At 48.8% G+C, this 23,648-nt stretch overlaps 1 protein-coding gene across 3 annotated transcripts; it reads right to left on the bottom strand.

Annotated features, from left to right (window-relative positions):
* Window positions 1-210: 210 nt before the first annotated feature.
* On the bottom strand, window positions 211-22,486 carry GGT7 (gamma-glutamyltransferase 7). Of its 3 annotated transcripts, none has more exons than XM_036092228.2 (15): window positions 22,271-22,486; window positions 15,620-15,855; window positions 15,103-15,254; window positions 13,753-13,870; window positions 12,863-12,930; window positions 12,577-12,650; window positions 12,070-12,266; window positions 9,953-10,040; window positions 8,257-8,384; window positions 8,001-8,089; window positions 6,190-6,339; window positions 5,954-6,071; window positions 5,122-5,259; window positions 3,878-3,970; window positions 211-880 (listed from the first exon to the last, which is right to left on the bottom strand). In XM_036092228.2, the coding sequence occupies exons 1-15, from the start codon at window positions 22,437-22,439 to the stop codon at window positions 818-820; spliced, it is 1,881 nt and encodes a 626-aa protein (XP_035948121.2). In that variant the 5' UTR covers window positions 22,440-22,486; the 3' UTR covers window positions 211-817. The 3 variants fall into 3 exon arrangements, with proteins under 3 accessions (XP_035948121.2, XP_035948120.2, XP_035948119.2); XM_036092227.2 differs by having other exon boundaries at window positions 213-880; window positions 3,871-3,970; XM_036092226.2 differs by having other exon boundaries at window positions 213-880; window positions 3,871-3,970; window positions 13,741-13,870.
* Window positions 22,487-23,648: the final 1,162 nt, after the last annotated feature.

Raw genomic sequence — 23,648 nt, forward strand, 5'->3', positions numbered from 1 at the left:
TCTTAACCAAGATACCCAAATACCCAAAATATCCAATGTAAGAAACAAATAGTAAACCAATGGCTGTGGCTGTTTTTGCACCACCTCACTTGCTCCCACTCCCACACAGCCAAACATAAATCAGTCCAGAGCCGTGGTTAAGCAATAGTCTTTCTTTAATTCCCCTTTGCAAATGGAAGCCCCTGAGCTGGTCCCCACCCCCACCCCTACCCACAACCTGGGCCCCCCCCAGATGCAAGTCCCCACCTCAACTTGGTGGGAGGAAGAGAGGAGCACCCCCTCCCCAGGATGGTCCATTAAAAAAATCCTAGTCATTTAAGAAACGAGGCTAGGGACAGGAGAAGGGAGCTGGAAGACAAGGTCCAGGTCAGGCCAGACTGGAGATGTTGGGGTTGTGAGGACCCTTGAGAAGGGTTTGCAAACACATCCCTAAGCTCAGGGCCAGCATGGCTGAGGGTAAGGAGACAGACAGATAGCCTGACTCCTCAAGGTCCTGCCTGCCTGGTTGTGGACACTGACACTCACCACCACCACCACCACAATCATCACCACCACCACAGGCCTCTGGTTAAAGAATTTTCCAGTTACTCTGGGATAGGGTCTGGCCCATGATCTGGGGCATCCCTGGGGTCCCCCTGAGACCAAACCTGGGAGAAGGAGGGACTCTAGGAACATGCAAAGGGGGGGAGCAGAGACCCCCGCCCCACCCCGCTGCTCTACAGGATGGTGGCTCCAGCTGCGTCTGGGCTCCGAGGGTCCTTCACACCAATGATAAAGTTGTTGGTTCTCCGGCTGCCATGGACCCAGGATAAGACATCTACTTTCTCCACATGGTGACCCCTGGCTTCGAGGAACTCAATCTCTTCCTCTGTGAACTCACCTGAAAACCATCCCCCAACATATACACATTCAGAGTGTTCAGAGCACGGGTCAGGAGTCCCATGGGCAGACCTGAGTCCTGGTCCTGGATGCCCACTGTATGACCTTGGGCAAACTGCTTTACCTCTCTGAGCCTCAGCCTCCTCATGCATAAAATGGGGATTATGTAAGAACCTACCACATGAAGTTGTTGTAGGGATTAAAGGAGATAAATCACAGAAAGCACAGAGGTCAGAACCTTGCATATAGTATGTGATCAATAATATATGTTCACTCTTAATATTGCAAAAAAGGGCTATGGGCTCTTCATCTCCACCTGCCTAGGCCAAGCTGCCATCATTACTTGCCAGGATAGCCAGGATGCAGCCATTACTGCATAGCCCACTGACTGGTCTTTCTGGTTCCAGTCCTGCTTCCTTACAGCCTATTCACATAGAGCCAAAGGGATCCTCTTAAGCCATTAGTCAGACCACTCACTTCCCCTTCTCAAAACTTTCCAACAGCTTTGACGACTCTTAGAAGAAAAATCCAAAGTTCTTACCAAGGCCTCTAAGGCACAACATCATCTGGGACCTCACTGCCTCACTAAACTCTTCTCCTCACTCACTTCCTTCCATTTTCTCCCTTAACTCTGCTTTAGCCTCCTTGCTGTCCCTCAGGTTAGGCCAAACATGCTCCAGCCTCAGGGCTTTGCACATGCTGTTCTATTTGTCTGGAATGTTCTCCTCCTAGTCACAAAACTGGCTTCCTTACTTCATTCCAATCTTCGAGGAGAACTTCCCTGACCACTATTTAAAATGGCAGCCCTGTCATCTTTACCTTGCTTTATTTTCTTTCAAAGTACTTATTGCTACCTGTTTATTTATTCATTTATTTACTATGTCTTTCTCCATTAGATTATAAGCATTTTGAAGGCAAGGACATTGTCTTATTCACCATTGATCCTCATTGCCTTTATATGGATGAATGAAGAAATGCCCACCCTCTTACATAAGTTCAGGCCCTCGCCATTTCTTCCCTGGCCCTTTATCCTAGTTGCCTCTGTTTCCCCAACTTAAATTCTCCACCCTTCAATCCATTTCCCCTACATAAAACATTTCAGGTCTATCCCACCTCCAGTCAAGCGGATAAAGTCCATCCTTCTTACCATGAACCTCCATAAGCCCTGTAACCTCACCTCTTACTGCTCCTCAATAAAGATTTGGTCTTTTGGTCTGCAGATGGGATAACTTAGGGTAGTTCTTGAGGTAAAGATACAACACTGAATAGCAATGAATCACCGAGTCAGAAATGTATTTCCTTTATGGTTCATTTTCAATTCTTTGGATAATGGCAAGGACTAAGTTTTAGTCTGGCCTCTAACATTTCTAACCTCTTTTTTCAACAGAGAGAGCAGGCCCCAGAGCCTTCTGGGGTAACCATATCCACCTAAAACCTACAAACAGTTGACTTTTCCATTTGTGATTATGATATGGGATTTACCTTTAAAATACACTTACATTGAAAAGGAAGTCCATTTACAGAGACACATATGTAAATAATGGTTCAGATGGTGTGCAAATGTGGCAAAATTCGTGAAGGTGCTGGATAAATTCTGAAGTTTAGTAAACAATGTCTCTAGTCCAGCAGGCCTCCTGGCTGCTTTCTGAGCCATTCTTTCTGGCTTTTGCCCATTTGTCCAGAATATTCTGGGTTCTGGACATGCCAAATACCTGCTCATACTTCAAGGCCCAGACAGTTGTCACCTCCTCCCTAGCCCTCAGTGGATGAACTTTCCCTTCGCCAAGCCTCTACTCCTCATGTTCCTGTCTTAAACTGTGAATTCCTCAAGGGTGGGCTAGGATGAACCAAATCCAACTCCCTCCACCCCCGCCCAAGTAACTTAGCATACAGCCTCACATTCAGTAGAGATCAGAAGTTATGAGTTGGGATAGCCTCATTATCATCATCCAGGATCCAGAGTATTACCAACCAAACCACAGGGTGTGGCTGCTGAGGATTTAGGTCTGTGACTTCTAACATGCTTCAGTCTAGGAGATATGCTGTAAAGAACTGAGTCTTTGGTGTCAGCTAGGTATATGTTCTAATCTCAATTCTGTCACTTATGGGTTGATTTTTGACTGATTTATAACCTCTCTGGGCATAATACATATAAATTTGTAATACATAATACCAAGTAGGCAAGAACCATGTCTCATTCAATGTCCTATCCCCTTTGGACTTGCATAATACATCATCTGTTATAATAAAAATTCCTCAAAGCTGCCCATACTTTCCCATTTACAAAAATTAAGTTGTGTCTAAAATTAAGCCCCTGTCCTTAGAGGAAAGCACATTTTCTCACTGTAATCTACAGGGTCCATGACCTGGCCCTTTCATCTCACTCTCACTCACCCTGGTCTCCTTTCTACTCCTAAAACATGCCAAGCCCATTTCTGCCCTGAATTCTTTGCATCTGTTCCCTTCGCCTACAAAACCCGCCCCAGTTCTTTGTACGGTGGGCTCCCTCTTACTCTTCAGATCTCAGCTTAAATGTCACCAAAGAGAAGACTTCCCTAGTCATCGAGTTGGTCCTTTATGTCAGCCTGCAGAGTATTTATTTCACTTTCTTATATTTCTTTGATTATTTATTTTCCTGTCTGCCTATAAATGCTGTATCCCCAGCACCTACAATAATGCCTGGCACACAGTAGGTATTCAATACAAACTGCTGAATGAATGGTTTGCAGAATGAACAAGTGTATCTTATTTTACAAATGAGAAAACTGAGGCTCAGAGTAGAGACATGAATTTCCCAAGGCCACACAACCAGGAAATGACAGAACTGGTTCCAGTCCCCAGATCTTTCACTGTCCCAAAGGAATTAGTTGGAAGAAACCAAACTTTCACTGGCAGGAGTTGTACTGGTCGAGGTAGGGACACCCTTGCGAGGAGCCCCTTTCTCCACCCAGCTTTTTGCCCACCCCATGGGGATCTCTGCTCTGCACTCACTGTCCACCTGCAGGAGGTTGGACTGCAGGTCTGGATGCAGACGGCCATGGGCCAGGCTGTCACTCAGGTTCCGGTTCAAGGTCAGGACATTCAGTAAAACCTGTGGGCAGCCAAAGGGTAGAAGTCAGGGCTGCCCCAGAGATGGGGATTCAGGACTCCACAGGCCTCATCCCTGGGCCGGACTTCTTACTCTTTGGAACCCTTACACTAGGGGTATTATCTGAACAGCCTCGGAAAACAGGCAGGCCTGTAATGACTGTCCCCATTTCATACAGGGGGAAACTGAGGGCCAGAAAGGGAAAGTAATTCACTCCAGAGCTTAGAGAGAGCCAAGGAAGAGGTACCACTGGCAGTCAGTCTCCTGTAATCCGGCCCGGGGCTCGCCTCCCTTCTCCCTGGCCAGGACAGGGTTAATAGCTGGAGTAGTCTAAGGCACAGTATGGGTGGGTACTTTTAGCTTAGTGGTTAGGAGTGTGGGTAGGCTCTCAAAACAAACTGCCTGACCATTCTTACTCAACTGGACCTAACTTCTTAACCTCTTTGGGCTTTAGTTTCCTCATATACAAAATGGAAATAAGGATTCCTCCCAATATTGGGAAGGCTAAAAGAGTGAGCATATGTAACACCATGCCTGGCGGTTAGTAGAACTCCATAAAGGCTAGCTGTTATTACTGTCTCCATTTTACAGATGAGGAGACAGGTTCAGAGAGGTTAAGCGAATTCCCCAACATCACACAGTTGAAAATTGGCAGCGCTTGGCCTGGGGCCCAGGGCTGTCTGATTCCAAAGCTCAGGCCACTTAACTCACCATCTGCCAAAGTAAGTGCCTGGCACATATATCAGGTGCTCAAAACATTCGTGTAACTATTGTGAGACATTCTGGAGAGTAGGCACTTCCTTTCAAAATCAGACCCTAAAGAGGGCTGCTTGTCTATTCGGATGCTGAGGAGAGGCATCACGGGACTTGAGGTTGACAGACTTAGGCAGCCCAGGTGCTATATCACCTCTCAGTTCCACCAAACCATGATTTTCCATCCAACCTGGAAGACAGGGAACTTCAGGGCTCCATTTTGGCTAAGAAACTCAGCACAGCCTATGTCCCCAGTGCCCAGGATGGGCCTGTCACAAAGCAGCCTCGGCCTATGTTTGTTGAGCTATGGATGAGAACAAGCCAGAGACACGAGGGCATCTGAAGTTCAGGCCACAGCTTGGCTGCTGGCCACAAAGGGCCTACCATGGAGGAAACCTCACCTGGGTCAGTCCACTGAGGCCCCGGGCAGCTCCATTGGCCCCCAGGGCGAGGTAGGTCCCACAAAGCCCCTCTGCTGGCCGGACCACAGTGGGCAGCAGGAAAGACAGTGGTCGCTTCCCTGGCTGCACCGAATTCTCCTGTTGTCAGAGGACCGAGAGCACAGGGGGATAACAGTTGGGGCAGGTTTTCATGGGAGACTGGTCCCTTCCCAGGCCACAGTTTGCTGTCTATGAAATGGACAGGGTCCCTGGATAACTGGGGTGGATAGTGGACCCACTGAGTTGCTATGGGGCCACCATGGGTGGAAGGGGAGGGGACCAAGCCAAGACAGATGGCTAAAGGGAAGAACAGGATAATCTCTACCCTGGTCATCTCTATCTCTCATTGTCCTGGCAGGGCCTCAGGATGCAGAGAGTAAGAGTACTGGCCTCCAAATAGACCATAATTCCTATCTCCTTCTTCCTTTGACCAACAAGAGGGCTGACCCCATCAGCTCAGCATTACACAATCGTAGACCATTGTGCCGAAAAGTGCCAAAGCATCAAATGAGGGCTAATATCCTTATTGTACAGGTGAAGGAACTGAGGCCAAGAGAGGGGGCAAGACTTTCCCAGCTCACGTAGTGAGACAGACACAGAATGGGATGAGGTTTCTTCAGGCCCACCAAGCTCCAAGCCCCAGACTTGGGCTGGGGGTGAAGTGGACACCTTGTTTAGGCTTCTTTTCTTATACCAGAAGCTCCTAGAGGAAGTAGGGAGGGAGGGCAGCCATACTGCTGTACCTCCTACCTAGCCTCAAGGTCCCCAGGGGAGGAGGGAAGCAAGGCCCTACCAGGCTGGGTGCAGAGTGGTTAGCAGTCCTGTTGGGCCAGGAGAAGTCTAGCATCTGGCTGTTGAGCAGGATCCCCGAGGGAGTGATGAGGCCACTGCCAAAAGGCCGGTTCAGGGAGCTGGGGGTAGAGGTTGGAGCCAGGTGAGCCCTGAGGTCACCCTCATTCCCATCTGGCCCCCACCTCTTCCTGGTCCAGATGATCCCCAGTGCCAGGTTCTTCGTCTGAGCTGGCATACCTGACCATGGCCACAATGAAGTCATCAGGGCCCATGATCAGCACCTGAGCAGCTGTGGGAGCCCCATCCAGCTCGTAGACGGGCAGGAGTGGGGCAGGGGCCGCCTGGGAGTCATTGATGTGGCCCCGGAGGTAGGCGGCTTCTACCTTGCTGAAAAGACAAGGGGTAGGAGATTAATACATAGCAGGCTCTCGTTACACCCCACCTACCACACTGTGGTGCCTGTTTGTGCAATGATTTGATTAATGTCTGCCTCCCCCACTGGACTCTCAGGTCCACGAGAGCAGAATCTCTCATTCTGAGCATATGGGAAATATCCAGGAAATCGTTGTTGAACTGACTGAGTTCATTTAGGTGTTATCCAGATTCCCTTTTAGAGCCAACTTTTATTTAGTGCTTAAATCAAGAGTCTTTTACTCGACTTTATTTACTCACTTAATCTTCTCTTTGAAAGTACCTGGGGCATAGTGGATGCTCAGATAATATTTGTTTTGAATGAACAAACTATTTAACCTAATGTTTGTCCTTTCGAACTGAAGTTTTATGAACAGTTTAGTCAGAGGAGGGTTTTGTATACAGGGATCTTTAGTTACTATTAGAATTTTTTTTCAAGGCACAGGAAGACTTGGCACACAGTAAGCCCTTAATAACTATATATTGGAAGAATTACTTAGATGAATTTAATATAGGGGTGTGTGTGTGTGTGTGTGTGTGTGTGTGTGTGTGTGTGTGTGTTTTAGAGCTAAATTGAAAACAACATGTAATTCTCCAGACTTTTTAAAGTTTGGCTGAGGGTTTCTTACTTAATGACTGTTAGTTTGGTGCTTCTAGTTGATTAGAGTGACAAGTTACCAAGGATTACTGAAGACTTTCATTCCGTTTTCAACCATAAAGGCTGGAGGCCACACAGAAGAGGTACAGAGGGCTTTGTTTCAAGTGGATTGGGTGGGGGAACAGAGGCTTTGTTTTTAGCCCTCATCCTTGTGGTCTTGAACTGCTTACTGTTTTTGGTTGTTGCTCTTTTTGCTTTTTAATTATAAGCTATTCACTTTAGTCTCATTGTTTTCAACTTAATTCATAGAGTTGCTTGAGTAATACTACAAATTTACGCTAACTATATTTTTGGCTTCTGATTTTTCCCTTAGCTAGCCTTTCAGTCAATCAGAGTAGCAATTAAATAGCAACCATTCTTACCCACCCCTATTGCCAATTACTAATACTATTTGTTGAATATTTATTATATGCCACACAGTGTGCTAAGTGCTTCGCATGTATGACCTTATTTAGTCCTTACCTCAACCTCATGAGGCTGGCACCATTATTGTCAGGCCCCCTTTTAGAAACAGACAGAATTTAAGTGACTTGCCCAATGCTGCACAGCTAGTGAATGGTGAAGCTGGGATTTGAACTGAGTCAGTCTGACCAGAGCCCACAGTCTTACTACAATGTTATGCTGTTAATGTGGAGACATTATAGTCAAAATCCCCATCACCTCAGGTATTTGCTTGGGGACTTTTCATTGTTCTTAGGCTTTCTTTTTCCACTAAAAAGGGGACACAGGTGGGCCCAGATATGTGCTCTGCTAGGGTCAGAAAGTTTTGAGAGCCAAATGATGCAGACTAACTCATCATACAAATGGGGAAATTGAGGTAGGTACTGGGAAAAGTAACCAGTGTAATACTGAGTTGGAGCTGAGCTGAAATTGACTTGGGACTCCAGGTCTTATTGCTCTACCAGCTGCTTTTCATCTGATCCTTTCCTCACACCCACTACCACCTCTGCCACCCTTAGGGTCCTGCCCTGGGACCCACCTGAGCATGTCATCCATGCTCTCAGTGATGGTAGAATCGTAGACAGGATCTCCCAGTCTGCTGGCCAGGGCTAATGCGATCTTCAGAGTCTGAAAATGCACAGGGGTGTGGAAGAGGCTGCCAGGCTCCTCCCAGCACCCACACTATTGATCCTCATGTGAGAAAACTTGGAGGTTAGTCCTGCCCCATGGCAATACCCCATCCCCCCACTCCCAGTGTACCAAGACCCAGGGCAGGGTGGAGGGGTCGGCCTTGCCTCTGCCACCCAGTGAAGAGCTTGTTCCCGGGACACAAGCGTGGTGAGATTGAAGCCTTCAAGGATGTTGAGAGCACTGATGAGGGCAGGACCCGTATGCGGGGGTGGGGGACTGAGAACCAGGTGGCCTGGGAAAAAAAAAAGAAATGACTAGATGGCAGGGGTGGGGTCAAAACATCTCCACATCCCACCATCACATAGACTGAGACTACTGCACTGACCCCTCATCAGACAGGCAAACTGCCCTGAGAGGCAAAGGGACCCACACAAGTTCACATGGCAAGTCAAGGGCAGGGCCAGGACTCCAACCCAGAACAACTGGCCTTCAGTTTCCTCTTCTGCACAAGGAAACTAAGGTCCAAGAGGACTGTAGTCTGTCCAGAGTCACTTTGTAGGCAGAACAGGGACAGGTGTCCAGATGTCCAGATTCCTGGTCCACCATGTGTCTCCTTTTAGCTCCTCCCACAGGCCAGGATACTATTCAGGGCCCCTGATGGTCCCACTACCCCCAAAACTTCTTGGGAGCAACAACCTCCTCTTCCTATTTGAGGCCCCTATTATTAGATGTTTGGACATTGAAGGAATAATGATAATACCTGACAAATAACATTAACAGTAACTGATTAACTCATTTAATCCTCACAATGGGTAATGTTATCATCCTTATTTTACAGGTGAGGAAACTGAGGCACAGAGAGGCAGCTGGTCCAAGTTTATAGGAGACAGGGGGAACCCGGCGCACTCAAAGTGCTGGCATTGCCAAGAGAACCAGGCTGAGGAGGAGAAATGTAAGATCAAATAAGCATTCAGTGTCCACTTTGATCAGGGCAGCTTCCAACATCATCTCCTCAAATCTTCATGCCTACCTGAGAGGTAGCCACTAATATTATCTCCATTTTCAGGAGGGAACCACAGCTCAGAGTGGGAAGTGACTTGCTCAAGGTGAATGGGACAGCTGGTACTCAAACCCAGGTCTTCCTGGCTCCAAAGCTATGCTCTTCCTCTGCTCCATATACCATCACTTCTGGTAGAAGAATCAGGCTAGAGGTTGAGGCCTGGAAACCTGAACTCAGAGGCGACCTGACCTGGGGCTTGAGGTGATCCAGACCTCCTAGAGAGGAAAGGACCTGAGAACCTGAGAACCTTCCGAGGGACCCAGGAACCCACCACTTTGGGTTCAGCAAACATGGATTTCACCCATGTCATAAGCTTAGCTTTCTGGGCTCCTCGCTGGTTTGAGTTTGATAGGTTAAGTTCCATTCCATCCCTGGGCCTCAGTTTTCTTTTGACACAATGAGGGGACAGGTCTATAATTGTCTTGAAAAGTTTGTTCAATATGAAGCTAGATGAACTCTGGTCTTATGAATTCTTCTAAGGAAGTACAGGGCAGTGAGAGTGGAGCTAAAGTAACATAGAACCCAAATCAAGAAAACCTATGGCCAGAACCCCAACTTCCAGGCCTGAGCCTTTGACCAGACCTCCCTCCTCATATCCTAAATACTTGGGGTAACTGACCCCACGACTACTTCAGAAGATGGGCTGGCTCTGGCTTGCTTCAACAGTTGGCTGCCCAGGCAGCTCACTGCCTCAGTTTCTCTCCTGAAAAATGGGGAGGAGTCTCTAGGCCAAAAGGAGGTGGCCATGGACTGGGAGGCTTCTCCTGAGCAGGGACCCTGAGAGCTGGGAGAGAGGTCACCTCTGTACACGCCACACACAGGATTCTCCACGAGGGCACTGTAATTGCTGAAGTCCTCCTCAGTTATGACACCCCCTGCGTGCTGGGCCTGCAGGGGAGAGAATGACCCCACCACAAATGTAAGCCACACACCACACTGTGAGCATGTGGGCTTGGCCTATGGTATATGGTTGAATCAAAGACAGACTTGATATTTATAACTTTTGTGCCTTCTGCAATTTCCACCACAGCCTTTAGGGACCCATTAGCCCTGGGTACCCTGGGAAAAAGGAAGGGGAAAAAGCACTAACAATGAGCACCTGCTATGTATCAGAAATTCTTTGAATGACCTCCTTAGATTGGCATCCAAGTCCCTTTGTGATCTGGCCCCTGCCCACCTCTCCTACCTCATGTCCTGCTATTCCCCAGTGAGCTCTTTACAGCCACCCTGAGTGACCTACAGTTTCTGAACTCATGACTCCTTGGCCTTAAACATACTACCTTCTCTGCCTATGTAAAAGGAACATTTTCTGGGATGCCTGGCTGGCTCAGTAGGTACAGCATGCAACTCTTGATCTTGGGGTCCTGAGTTCAAGCCCCACATTGGGCGTAGAGATTACTTGAAAAAAAAAAAAAGGAACATTTTCTACCTACAGCAGAATTTGCCTATAAGATATCAAAACTGGATTCTTCATTTCACTACAATTAACTAAAGCCACTCCCAAACCATGAACTCTGGATGATCCTGGTAGGATTGACCCTCATTTGATGTAACCAAGCACTCTGTTAACCAATGAACAGATTTTGTACAAACCTATGGACTCATCCTTTCCAGCACGGTAATTTTCATTCCTAAATTAGCAATAACCACTAGGAATCTTCTCTCTCTCTCTCTCCCCTCCCTCTATCTCTCTCTCTTTTTTTTTTTTTTTTTTACTTTTTAGTACTTGAAACCCCTGACTTCTAATCCACCCTCAGTGAACTACACACTGAATTTCTTGGCTCGTGTGTTTTCCTTTGTTGGTCAATTTTATGAATTCAACTTTGGGGTTGTTTTTTTTTCTTTTTTTCTTTTAAAGCTCAGATAATCTTTGTTAGAGTCTCCTTCATCCCCTTCTCCAGAAGATCCAGGTGTGGCTGGCTAATCAGAACATTCCTTTTCCATGCCAGTGATTGGTTTGGGAATAGTCATGAGACCTATGACAGCCTGATGAGACATGACCTGGAGGCTTTTGCTGTAACTATTGGAATGAGAAATGTTCTTTTTCGGGGATGGTTTGCTGGAAGAATGGCCAGTGGGGAGCAGGTGTGGAAAGGATCTGATAGAGAGTGAATTCAAACAGAAGAAAGTGTGTGGATGGAGTTCTGGGCACAGCAGACCTACAGCCAGTACTCGGCTGGACTTCCCAGTTAAGTCCATCACATAGCCATACTTCCAGTGCCCAGTACAGGGTCTGACAAAGAACAGGCACTCTGAATGTAGTCTGAATGACGGACCAATTCAATTCCCACAACCGTATGGCAGAGATACATATAATCACCCCAATGGTACAGATGAGAGAATCACAGAGTTGGTTTCTGTATCCTTACCTTGAACATAATTTTCCCTTAGGAGTTTTGAATTACTGACAACAGTTCTCAGAACCCATTACTACCTCAGACTAAGAGTCTTTGGGGTTGGTTGGTAAGCCCTTGTGTCAATATCCCCAGTCCTGACAGTCATCAGTGAAGGAGGGGTTTCCCTCCGTCCCTAGAAAACCCAAGAGTAGGGTGGGATTGTGGGCTCAGGAAAGCTGAGGCTGATCCTGGGTCTCTGCCAGGACTGGGAGGGACAGGTCAAGACTCTGCACAGGTTGGCACCAGCCCTGGGGGGCCCAAGGGCACCTCTCTCAGTCAAGACAGAACAGTTCCATCATCCCAGGGGGTTCTTTGTGCTGCATCCCATCAACTGCCCCCATCCCAAACAACAACTGATCTGATTCCTACCACTAGAAGTTAGTTTTGTCGATTAGAGAATCTTAAGTAAATGGAATCATCAGTAAATTTACATAGAAAGAAAGACAGAGAGGGAAGGAAAGGGAAGAAGACATCCCTGCAGTAGGGTCCTTCAGGGCAGGGGGCGCTCCCCAAGTGCTCACCTCGGCCACCATCTCCAGTGTGAGATTGCCTCCTGCGTAGAAGGCGGTGGGGCCGGAGGTGCCCAGTACATCCAGCACTGCGGCCAGGTCAGGCCGACGCAGCAGTGAGCCAGGTAGTGGCGGGTGGCCCAATGGCAGGAATGTCTCACGGAAACGCTCAGATGCATTGGGCGGAGGCTGTTCGGCAAGGGCACGGGCTGCAAGCAGGGACAGGAGGCTGGGCAGGGGGCTGAGATGCGCCATAGGTGAGGTGGCTGAGTGGCTGGCCCTAAGAGCTCTGCCCTCCCCACCAGGAGCCTGTTATGGGGGAGGAAGGGGGTATATATGGGCCCTTCCCAGATCCCCTCATTTGAGGCTGCATCCCTATGAGGGTAGGATGGGTGGGGAGGGAGCTAAAGGAGCAAATGGAAGAGAGGTGTTTTCTGGCTTGGGCCCCAAATCTCAGAGGTTTCCTCTCCCCTTCCCATCAACCTCATGCCTTTCCCCCCACCCCCAGGCCCCACTGACCTAGATCATGGGTCACGTTGAAGCCATCTTGGGCCACAGCTGCTGCGAAGGCCAGGACTTGGGACCATGGCAGCCTGGGGGGGCCGGAGAGCAGGGGGTGGAGGAGATCCTGGGGGGAGGAGGAGGGGTCCTGGGGGAATGGGGGTTCCTGGGAAGGAGAGTCCTGGCAAGGGAAGGGGATATTAGGAGGGGGAGTTGGGAAGGAAAGAATCCAGGAAGGTAGGAGAAGGCCACCCAAGGAGAGATGCAGGCAGGGGCCCGTGGTCCCCCGGGGGAGGGTCTTTACCTGCCATAGAGCTGGTGAGCTTCATGTAGCCCCTTCACCATTCCGGGGACCCCCACCAAGAGCCCAGGCTGGGCGAGGCGGGCAGGCGAGGGAGAGAGGAGACCAGGTCACTGGAAGGGGGGGGCTGGGCTGAACTCTGCAGAGCCCCAAGCCAGGGATGGGGGCTGGCACAGGGGAAAGACACAGGCCAAGTATCCCAGAGGAGGGACAAGCTCTCCCCAAGCAGGCATCCCTCCCATTTCTCTGACTTATAGAAAGGCTTCCTTTATCTATCATAGTTGAGGGATTTATAAATTAAGCAAACCCCTTTAAGAACCAAGACGTAACCAATTTAGATGGAAACCTGTCTACATTGGATTACATCTATTCCTGCGCTTTAAAATAATGGACAATGGACTTTCATTTAACCATTCCATGATCACACCACCATTACTCAACTGTGATAACTCAGGCATGTGTTTGGCTTTTGTCACCGCACCAAATATCTATTTTTCCAAGTTATTCTATTTCCTCCCTTGCTCTCAGTGGATAATGCGTTTGCCTTTTGCAGTTCCTCTTTAATTTTCCAGTATGTTGTGTGCTGGGAAAGTTATAGCCAACCGGCTTTGAATGAGATGTGTGAGTTACAGTGCAGGAAATCTGCAACCTCTCAGGCTGCTCAGGCTTCCAGAAGTAAGGTGTTACTAAATTGCCTGTTATCAACCATACAGATCTTTTGGTTCATTATTTTATTTGGGGGGCTGCCTATCTCCTTCATAGCTTTAAGCGCATCCTGCTTCACTCTTTTCCTCACTTCCATAATAATTACTCAGCAAAGTAATGTTTGGGTTAGCAGAAGGGCAGTGAAGGGAGACCACCCCTGGACTCTCTCTTCTCACCAGGGTCCCCACCTTGGTTTCCCAGGATCTCTGCAGGGCCTCTTCCCTGAGGGCCCCTGGTGCAGACTCCCGGAAATCAATTAGGTGGCTCTCATTTCGTCGGATGTCATGTACCAGCATCACGCCCCCACTGGGAGAGACACAGAAGGGGAGGTTGATAAGATACTACCCCTCTAAACAATTAACCTGCCACCATTTCATCCCCAATGGTGATGGCCATAGGCTAAGTTTGTCACAGGAGTCAGATGTCTGAGCCCCCTCTAGCAGGGATTCAGAGACTCAGCCACTGTATGAGGGTGAGGAATGAAATCAAGGGGGTTGGGGACCCAGAGACCATGGACCTCTTCTAGCCTGTTACTGGAGATTTTAATCCCTGATTAGGGAAAACCCAGAGACTGGAAGAGCAAGATGTTCTACCTCTTGCCCCCACCCTAGACCACAGCTGGACCCCTGCCAGCTTCCTGCACCTGCCTCCATGGTATGCCCTGACTCCCTCTCCCAGGACTGAATTATGTAAGGATGGACTGTATACGACCAAAAGGGGAATTTCTTTGGTAGGGCCTGCAGGGCTGGTCTTGCAGGAGCCAAGATATGGACTTTGTCAGCTTGTTCCTTTTCTGTGGCTTGTTTCCATCTAAAATGGGAGTTGCATCTGAGATGGTTGGCCTGCAGCCAAGTAATATAATAAGGAAAGCATGCCAGATAAACAATAGGGAGTGGTAGGAACTATGGCCAAGTGGACAGCACAAGTCCCGTCATGCTATTCAGATAATTGCAGCCATGTGGGAATGTGGGCCCAGTGTTACCAGGTCTTCCGATTGTTCGAGAGATATTGAAAATCTGCATTTTTATGAAAATTCTCAACTTTTTAACAACAGCAAACAAATTTTTAAAAAATTTAAGTGTGGAAACCAAACTAATCTGTTGTGCTGGGTATGGCCTATGGGTGGCCAGTTTATAATCTCTGTTGTAAGAGTTCTCAGCCTGTGGTGTATTTCTGGAGGATAGAGGGTCCATAGCTTTCATCATGCTCAATAGGATTTGTTTTAAGGATTTGTAAACCCTAAAAGTTAAAGTATTCCTGCCTTAATTAGTGACAGTATACCCCCACCTGTGCACCTTACTTTATAGTTTATAAAAGCCTTTACCCAGTTAAAAAAAAAAAAAAAAGCTTGTGAAAACACCTCTTCTGACTCCATGTCAGGAGAAGGGGGTAAAATTGGGTGTAGAAAGACAAAATGCAAGGAGTTAGGGCCCAGCTACCCCTCTGGTCAAACTCAAAGACCCCCACATGAGGCCTACAGACCAGGACACAGAAGTAGGCCTGGGGGACCCCAGCCTCCACAGCTAGGAGCTCCTTACCCGCCAAGGCCAGAACTGTGTGGAGCCACGATCCCCAAACACAGGGCGGCTGCCACAGCGGCATCCACAGAAGATCCCTGTTTACTGAGCACCTCGATGCCCAGCGATGTGCAATGGGCGGCATCAGTCACCACGGCACCCTGGTGAAAGATCTGGGAAGGGAAAGGGGACTAGGTGGGGGCAGTAGGAGACCCCTGCCTCCTTAAGGCACCTCCACCAACCCCAGAACCTCCACAGGTGTTGGGGGTGGGAGCCCCGCCTTCTTGTCCCCTATGACTCTTCCTATATTGCCTCCAGTGCCTCTTACCTGATCAGGTCCCCTCCTTGCTCTGTCCCGTTCACACCCTGAGCTCCTCCCTTTGGGACCTTCTTCTGCCGTCTCACTGTCCTCTCCCCTTTCCATTTGCTGGCCCCCTCCCCCACTCAGCCAGTCGCAATTCAATTCCCACGGTCTCCGCAAGCGCTTCCCCACTCCCTCTTCTCGTTTCCTCCTTCTGCCCCCTCCCAACCCCCTCACCTGAGGGTCTCCGAAGTAAATCTGCATGACGAGCGCCACAGTGACACCGGTGGCAAAAGTGAGGCAGGCTGTGACAATGACTGTGAGTCCGTCCTGGCGGCAGGAGCACTCGGCCGCTGCCGCGGAGAACGGGTCCTTGCGCGTCTCCCGCAGCGGCGACCCGTCCTGGCTGCCCATCTCCGACGACGTGGACGGCAGCCGCTGCAGCCTCGCGGACTTCAGGAAGGAGTCCGGGTCTGCGGGCGGCAGCCAGGTGGGTCTGGGCACCTTACCCGGCCCTGCCCGCCCTCCAGGCGGGGCTGTTCGGCTTCCCCCCTCTCCCCGCCCCCGGTAAGCAAACCCCACTAGACAGTACTGCTTGCCCTTTGGTGTCTCCCCAACGCACCCCAGAACGGGGACGGTGGCAGTCCTGGCTGGGTAGAGACAGGGACCCGCAGCTGGGCTGGGCGGCAGGGGGCTGGATGCCTGGCCCCTATGCTCAACTTCCTGAGACCTGAGACCCACTCAGGACCTAGGACCCAGGGCAAACACTTCCTGGAGTGGAGGGGGGTTTGGGCCCTCCCTAGAAATCAGATCCTGCCCCAGCTGGGGCCCAGCCTTCTGTGCAAGGAAGTAGCTACATAAACTGAATGGACAGACCCTGGCTTCCAACCTTGCCTGGCTTGTCCATTCACTCACTCGACATATATGCAGGGCCTGCCATGGGTCTGGCCCTATGCTAGATGCTAGGGGAAAGGAATAGACAGTTTCTGCCCTCATGAGGTTCACAGACCCATGGAAGAAAAGAAAATAAACATGTAAACAAAGGAGTGTATCATTACAACTTGTAGCAAGTGCTATGAAGAAAAAGGAGGATAAAATGATAGAGAATAATGGTGTGTGTTGGGGGCTGCTTAGCTGGGATTTGGCAAGGCTTCTCAGTGGAGGTGACTTTTAAGCTGAGAACTAAGGGATGAGAAGGAGCTAGCCATATGTAGAACAAGGGTGAGTGTGTAGAGTGTTCCAGAAAGAAGGAGCAGCAGGCACGACAGGCCCTAAGGTAGGAATAAGCTTGGTATTAGAAAAAAAGACAAACACAAAAAAACGAAGGCCTGGGTGGCTCTGGTGTAGTGAGCAAGGGGAAAGGGTAGTGAGGTGGAGGCTAGGCCAGGCGCACTGGGCCTTGTGGGCCTAGTGAGAAGCTTGGATTTAATCCTAGGAACCATGGGAGGCCACTTCAGAGTTTTAAGCAAGAACTGGAAGCCATCTGTTTTATATTTTAAAAAGATCCCTCTGGCTACTATCTGAAGAATGAATCTAAGGACAGTAAGAGTGGAGACGGGGAGACCCCAAAGCCACTTACTTGTTGGGTGACTATGAATGAATCACTTCAAGTCATGAGCCTCACTTTCCTCATCCTCATACTGGAGCTAATCCCTAACTGGCCAAATGGGTATAAGGATTCCATGAGATGATGTCTACCAGGCACCCTCTAGTTATTTCCATTCCTTTTTCGTCTTGGCCTGGCTGAGACCCTCCTCCATCCCATAGTTTCCCTCCTCTGGGTTATATTAGCCTTGAAACCAGTTATCTAAATGGCTTAAAGGTCCTGGGTATTTGTGAACAGTAAAGAAATGGCCCGGTACCTTGACCTTAATACCTTTGCTGTATGTACAATGTGTTTGAAAAAGTTCATTCAATCAATAAAAAATTTTTGAGCATCTGCTACTATGCACTAAGATTATAACCCCTTTAAAAAGTCTGTGGGGGGCGCCTGGGTGGCTCAGACGTTTTAAGTGTCTGCCTTCAGCTCTGGTCCTGATCCCAGGGTCCTGGGATTGAGCCCCGCATCGGGCTCCCTGCTCAGCAGGGAACCTGCTTCTCCCTCTCCCTCTGCCTGCTTCTTCCCCTGCTTGTACACACACTCTCTCTGTCAAAAATAAAAAAATCTTAAAAAAATAAAAATAAAAAAAATAAAAAGTCTGTGGGATAATGCTGAAAATTGTTAAATTTTCCTGTTTGAAATACTATCATGGTTCATCAATACCAACATGATAAAAATCCAAGCTCCTTGACCTGGCATTCAAGGCCCTCCATAATCCACACTCCCTCTTTTGTAGAAATAAGAAGCCACATACATATGTAGATAATTTTTAGGAAATATTCATGGTGGTTACTTTTGGGGAAAGATACTGAAGGTGGGAATGAGATGGGGTAGGAGAATGTCTTCTTTGAAATTTCTACTACATATGTGTTTCTTTTTTTTCAAAGTCAATACATATATAAGATTTTATTTTTTAAAATAATCTCTACACCCAATATGGGGCTCAAACTCACAACTCTGAGATCAAGAGTCGCACTCTCCACCGACTGAGCCAGCCAGGAGCTCCTAAATTAACACATATATTTTTAAATAAAGAGGAAAAATTGTGCACAGATAAGAATGGAGAAGAGGACTTTTACTTTTCCTCACCATTTTCTTTTTCTTTTTGATCATAAACATGTAATTTATTTTAAAATTTTTATTTAAAAAAAGAAAATTGTCTTCTGGAAGCTTTCCTCAGCTGATCATGCTTGCCTCTACTCCTCAGCACCAGTACCACACAGTCTATAAAAAAAACTGGAATTCATTCAACAAACATGTTAAATACCTACTACGGGCACAGAACCCTCCTTGGTCCCTAGAGGTTTCAAAAGAAGTGCAGGAAATGGTTTTGAACTTATATTTATTGACGCTGACTATATTCTAAGCACCTTACATACATTCCCTCATCGAAGCGCTCCCATAACTTTATGAGATAGGCCTATTCTCTTCATTTTACAGATGAGGAAATTTGAGGCTGGAAAAGGATATTGCCCACTTAACGTCATAAAACGAATAAATGGCAGAAGAAAAAGCAACTCAAACCCTCTTTTCCAATGCTCCCCAAGGCATCAGGAGCCATTTCCATGCTCAAAAACCAACCTTACAAGCTAATTCTAGTTGATACTTCCAGGTACTCGTCCTTAAATCTGTTTTCTCCAGTCAGCTATGAGGGACCAGGAAGGGAAGTGATATGGCTCCATCAGAGTTGGACCTATTCAAGACTTTTTATTCCATCAGTTAATCATTAAGTTATTCATTTATTCAACAAAAATATTTACTGAGTACCCTACTGTGTAAGCACTAGGGCAATAATACCATTGATTTTACTGATATGTAAGAGCAACAATAGGACACTGGGAAAAGGTTAGTTTGGAATCGGAAGAAACAAGTCTTTTGGGAGAAAGATAATGAGTTTAATTTTGGTAATTCTAAATTTGTGGGATGCCAACAGGAGTTGTCTGGAAGCAACTGGCCTAGCATGTATCTGATATTTATCTGCTTGGATGCCATTTCCAGTCAATTTTCCATTTCAAAACACCATCTCCTCTCTCTCATTTCTCATTCTCTCATTCCTGACCAGACTGAGTATAGGACCTAGGCCTAGTCCTTCATTTTTTTTTTTTTTTTTAGATTTTTATTTATTTATTTTTGCGAGAGAGAGAGAGAGCGCGAGCAAGCACGCAGGAGCAGGAGGGAGGAGCAGAGGGAGAAGCAGATTTCCCACTGTGCTGGAAGCCTGAAGCAGGGCTCAATCCCAGGACCCTGAGATCATGACCTGAGCTGAAGGCAGACACTTAGCGGACTGAGCCACCTGGGCGCCCAGGCCTAGCCCTTCAAAACAGGTATTTCTACAGTGACTGGTTCAGCGACAGGTATGTGACCAGCACCAGGTCAATGAGACTCAAACTTAGTTCTATTGCTGGAACTATTGGGAAAGAGAAAGGCTTTCTTTCTGTCTAGATTGCTAAAATGGTAAGGTGTAAACCTGTTGCTACTGGGGGCATCTTGCCCCCACAGAATGAGAGGCTATCTGAAGATGAAGATCATAAAAAGGAAGGCAAAGCAAAAGACAAAAGCCAATTCCTTTTTAGGTACCTTGATCTAGCTATGCCTGAGGACCCACATCCCTGAATTTTTCAGTTATGCTACCCAATAAAATTCTCTTTTATGATTAGCTCAGTTTTAACTGAGTTTATGACAAAAGAATCCCGAACAGAGTTGACTTGGCAAGTCTAGAGATCAGGAGAGAGATCTTGGATGGAAGCTGAAGTCATCCCTGGCTTGCTTATTCCTTTAAGGGCAGAATCATTAAAGATTTTTGAACCAAGGAACGACATGATCAGAAGTTCAGGGTGGTAGTTGGATTGGGGTTGGTGGGGCAGGGGACAGGGAGTAGCTAGAAGCCTATGGGTAATACAGGTAAGAGAGGATGGGGGCTTTGTCTCCAGTGGTGATAGCAGGGATGATGAGATGGATTGCAAGATACTTAGGAGGACAGAGAGCACCTGATCACCTTTGGAAGTAAGACGAAGGAAGTCATGGGTAGCTCCTGAGCTTCTACCTTGCAGACTGGATGAATGGCAGTGTCATTAACTGAGAATGACATTGGGGGAAGGGCAGGTATGGGGATGAGATGATGAATTCAGCATAGTACATCCTGAAGGTAAGGCCCTTGCAGGACATCTAGAGGCCGATGCCTGGGACAGAGAGGAACTCATGGGCCTGGATCTCAGAAGAGAGTCAAGAATCTCCCCAACCTTGGAGTGGTCACCGTTTTCCAGAGGGTCTGCTGTGGGGTACTTGGCACTTGGTTCTGGGGAGTGGCAGGCTAGAGGCTAGCTGGGCACAGCCAAGGTCCTGGATAAGAGGATGGCAGCGCTACTAAGTGGCACCTCCAGGTTGAGAATATAGGAGATCATGTTAGCCAATAGGCTAGTCCAGCTGGCTAAGGGAGCCTTGGGGCTTAGAAGTAGTGCTCTGAGACATAGCATTGAAATGACTTCATAGGTATGATGTTAAGGGCCCTTGGAACATTAGTGCACAACTGTGGCATAAGGTACAGATTCCCAGAAACTCAGGTGACAAGGGTCCCTGCTGGATTTTTGTACAGAATAGAGCAGAACCTATCTTAACTCCCCAAGGTACACCCTGAGGCTTGAGAACTCCCTCCCCTGCTATTCTTTCATCCTGAGATCTCTCTCATCATCTATTTATTCAACAATTTTAATTGAGTGCTTAGCACTGTATTGGATGCTGGAGAAAGGACGGTGAACAAAACAGTCACAATCCTGCCCTCTCACAGGGTTTACAGACATGAAGTTTGCTCAAATAATCACAGAACTTGATAAACGCTAAGACATTTACAGGGAGCCAGGAGAAAACATGTCAGGGGCTTCCAATCTCTAGGTTAGGAGAGATAGGCATTCTTAGTTGAGCTGGAAGAGGAACCTGAGGCCCAGGTCAGGATAGATGTGCCCACTGTCATACAGCGAGTCAAGACAGTGCTGGAACCAGAAGTAGCATTCCTGATTCCTGAATAAAGGACCTGGTTTCAGGCTGTTATCCACCAGGACACATCTTCCCACTACTTTCCCTGCTACCTCCTGATTCCAGGGCTACTCCCTCCGGAAAAGAATTCTTGATCTGCAGCTTGAATATCTGATGCCCATAAGCCTCCCCAGCCTTCCCTACTCCTCCCTCCAGGTAGGGTACAGTCTAATTAGGTTGGCAGGGGCTGCTAGTAAGGGCCAGATGACTGGAAAATTGTAGAGGGGGAAAGAGTTTTGGCTGTCAGGCTGGGAACAGCTACAGAAGGGCCAAGCTAGAGAAGGCTGGATCAGAGAAGCAGGATCTGCCAGGCTGGTAAGGAAGAGGGCTCAAGTGCAGGCACTGGGAGGAAGAGTGAAGAGAAGGATGCTCTAATGCCAGGAAGTGACGTTGAGGGAAAGAGGGATGGGGGATGGAGGATGAAGAATGGAGAGGAGGATAGAGCTGGGCCACATGGATAGGAGGGAGAGCCCTAGGGAAGAAATGCTCAGAGAGCTCTTGGCCCTCAGGTCTCCCCCAAGCCCTGTCTCCCCCCTCCCTACTCCTACCCCTTGCAGTCCCTTCAAAGGTTGAGAACACAGTAAAATTCTGGAGCCTGCTTCCTAGGGGGCAGGGTACCTTACTAACATCCTGGCCTGATCCATGGCTCCGGGAGGGGTGAGGTAATCCACAGGGCAGTGAAGACACTCTGGTCTCCAAGGACTCTGAGAGGTCATGCAGTCCATCCCCCTGTCTCCCAATATCTGCCACTCACAGACAGACGGAAATCATACTCTTTATCTCTCCCGGAACGTGAAGAGATTCTCAGCTTCTCCCTAAGATCTCTCCTTCCCACAATCCTTGGCTGTGGGGAAGTTCTTCTCAAGACCTAGCCTCTACCCATCCTGCTGCAGTCTGACTTGGTTTCTCCTATCCTATTCTTTGTGACTAATGGACGGCCTCTTCTGGGTGATCACAGCTGCTCCTTAGGATCTCCCCTCCAACATTCCTTCCTTCCTTATTAGTTGGTTCTTTCCAAGAGGTAACCCCAACCCCTGCTGCTGCAGTTCCTGGCATCGTTCTCCCTTGTCGCATTCTAAGCCTCTACGGCAGAAATGCATCTCCATCCCCACTAGATAACTAACGGAGACAAGGGAGAAGGAAGAGGTCCAGGAGGAAGGGGATGAATTAGGGAGATGGAAACTGAAGGTGATGCTCCGCGCAGATGAAAGAGGACCGGGGACGTCCCAGGGGGCAGGGACCGGGCCAGCGGGCCTCACCGGTATCGGGGTCTCCCAGGAAGGCGTCCTCGTCCTTGCGGCCCCTCAGAGGGGCCGCGGGCGCCGGCTCGTCCTCCGGCAGCCTCGGGAAGCTGGTGATGCTCATGTAGTCCACCGGCGAGTAGGCGCCCAAGGCGCTCTCCTGACTGGCCTCGTTCTCCGCCGCCATCCTCACCCGCGCCCCCCAGCAACGCAGCGCCTGCCGGAAGTGGTGCGGCGGGGGCGGGGGGTGGGTGGAGGGCGGGGCCTGAGCTCCTGGGCCGCCAGGAGGGGGCGCCTCACCACAACCCCCGCGGGCGTCCGGCTCTGACTGAACACCCCTCCCCCTTGCGCTGTCAGCCTGCAGTGGACCGGCAGGTGGGCGGTGTGCCGTGTGGATGGAGAACCTGGAGGACGGGTCCTGGAGAGCGCGCGGAGGCTGGGGGGAGGGGTGGAGAAGAGGGCTGCAAGCGCGACCTTAGTGGCTTGGGATACCTTATGCAGCCCGGGGGCCAAAACCCATCCTCCTTCCAGTTTGAGCTAGAATCCTCCTCAGACCTCAGACCCTCTGCTCAGCCCACAGACCCTTCCACTGACAGCAAACCTGGCCTCGACCCCCGATCCTGTCTCTGATCCCAAACTCGGACCGCAATCTTGGGCTCGGACCCCAGACCCCTCTTTGGACTCCTAGATCGTTCTCTGATCTCAGACTCCTCCTCCGAACCCAGACCCCTCCTTCAAGAGACCCCGCCTTCACACGCACCCCCAGTCCCACCCCTGCTTCATCCCCAGACGGCTTCTTCAGTCTCTGTCTCTGCTGTCTCTTCAGTCTGCTGTCTCTAAAAATTAGAGACACCTCTTCGGATGTCTCTCCTCGGACATCAGATCTCTCTCCCGACCTCCAACACTTCTCAGATTCCTCTTTCAATCAACCCCTTCTGGGACCCCTGACCTATCAGCATAGGGAACAGTGAGTCCAAACTTGAGTTTGTGTCAGGATCTTTAAAATCAGATCCCCAGATTCCACTCTAGAGATCATGATTTATAGGCTGGGATGGGGTCTCTGGAATCTGGATATTTACCATCATTTTAAAAGGTTTTGATGTGGTTCCGGAAAGGACACTTGGAGAGAGAAATAACGGTGGTTGTGGTATGGCAAGAGTGGGGTGGAGTGTGTTGGGGGGAGTGATAAATGGGGGAGGAATGGGTCTCTGTAATCTAGGTGTCTGGTTTCCATTCCCTCAGCTACCACTTACAAACTGTGTGAATTAGGCAAGACATTTAATCTCCTTGAGTATCAGTTTCCTCATCTGTAAAATGGAGAAAGTAATAGTATTCATTTCAGATAGTTGCAAAGATTAAATAACATGTTGGAAAGTTCTTAGTATAGGATGTGGCA

This window comes from Halichoerus grypus, chromosome 10 (genome assembly GCF_964656455.1).
Source record: "Halichoerus grypus chromosome 10, mHalGry1.hap1.1, whole genome shotgun sequence".
Lineage (NCBI taxonomy): Eukaryota > Metazoa > Chordata > Mammalia > Carnivora > Phocidae > Halichoerus > Halichoerus grypus.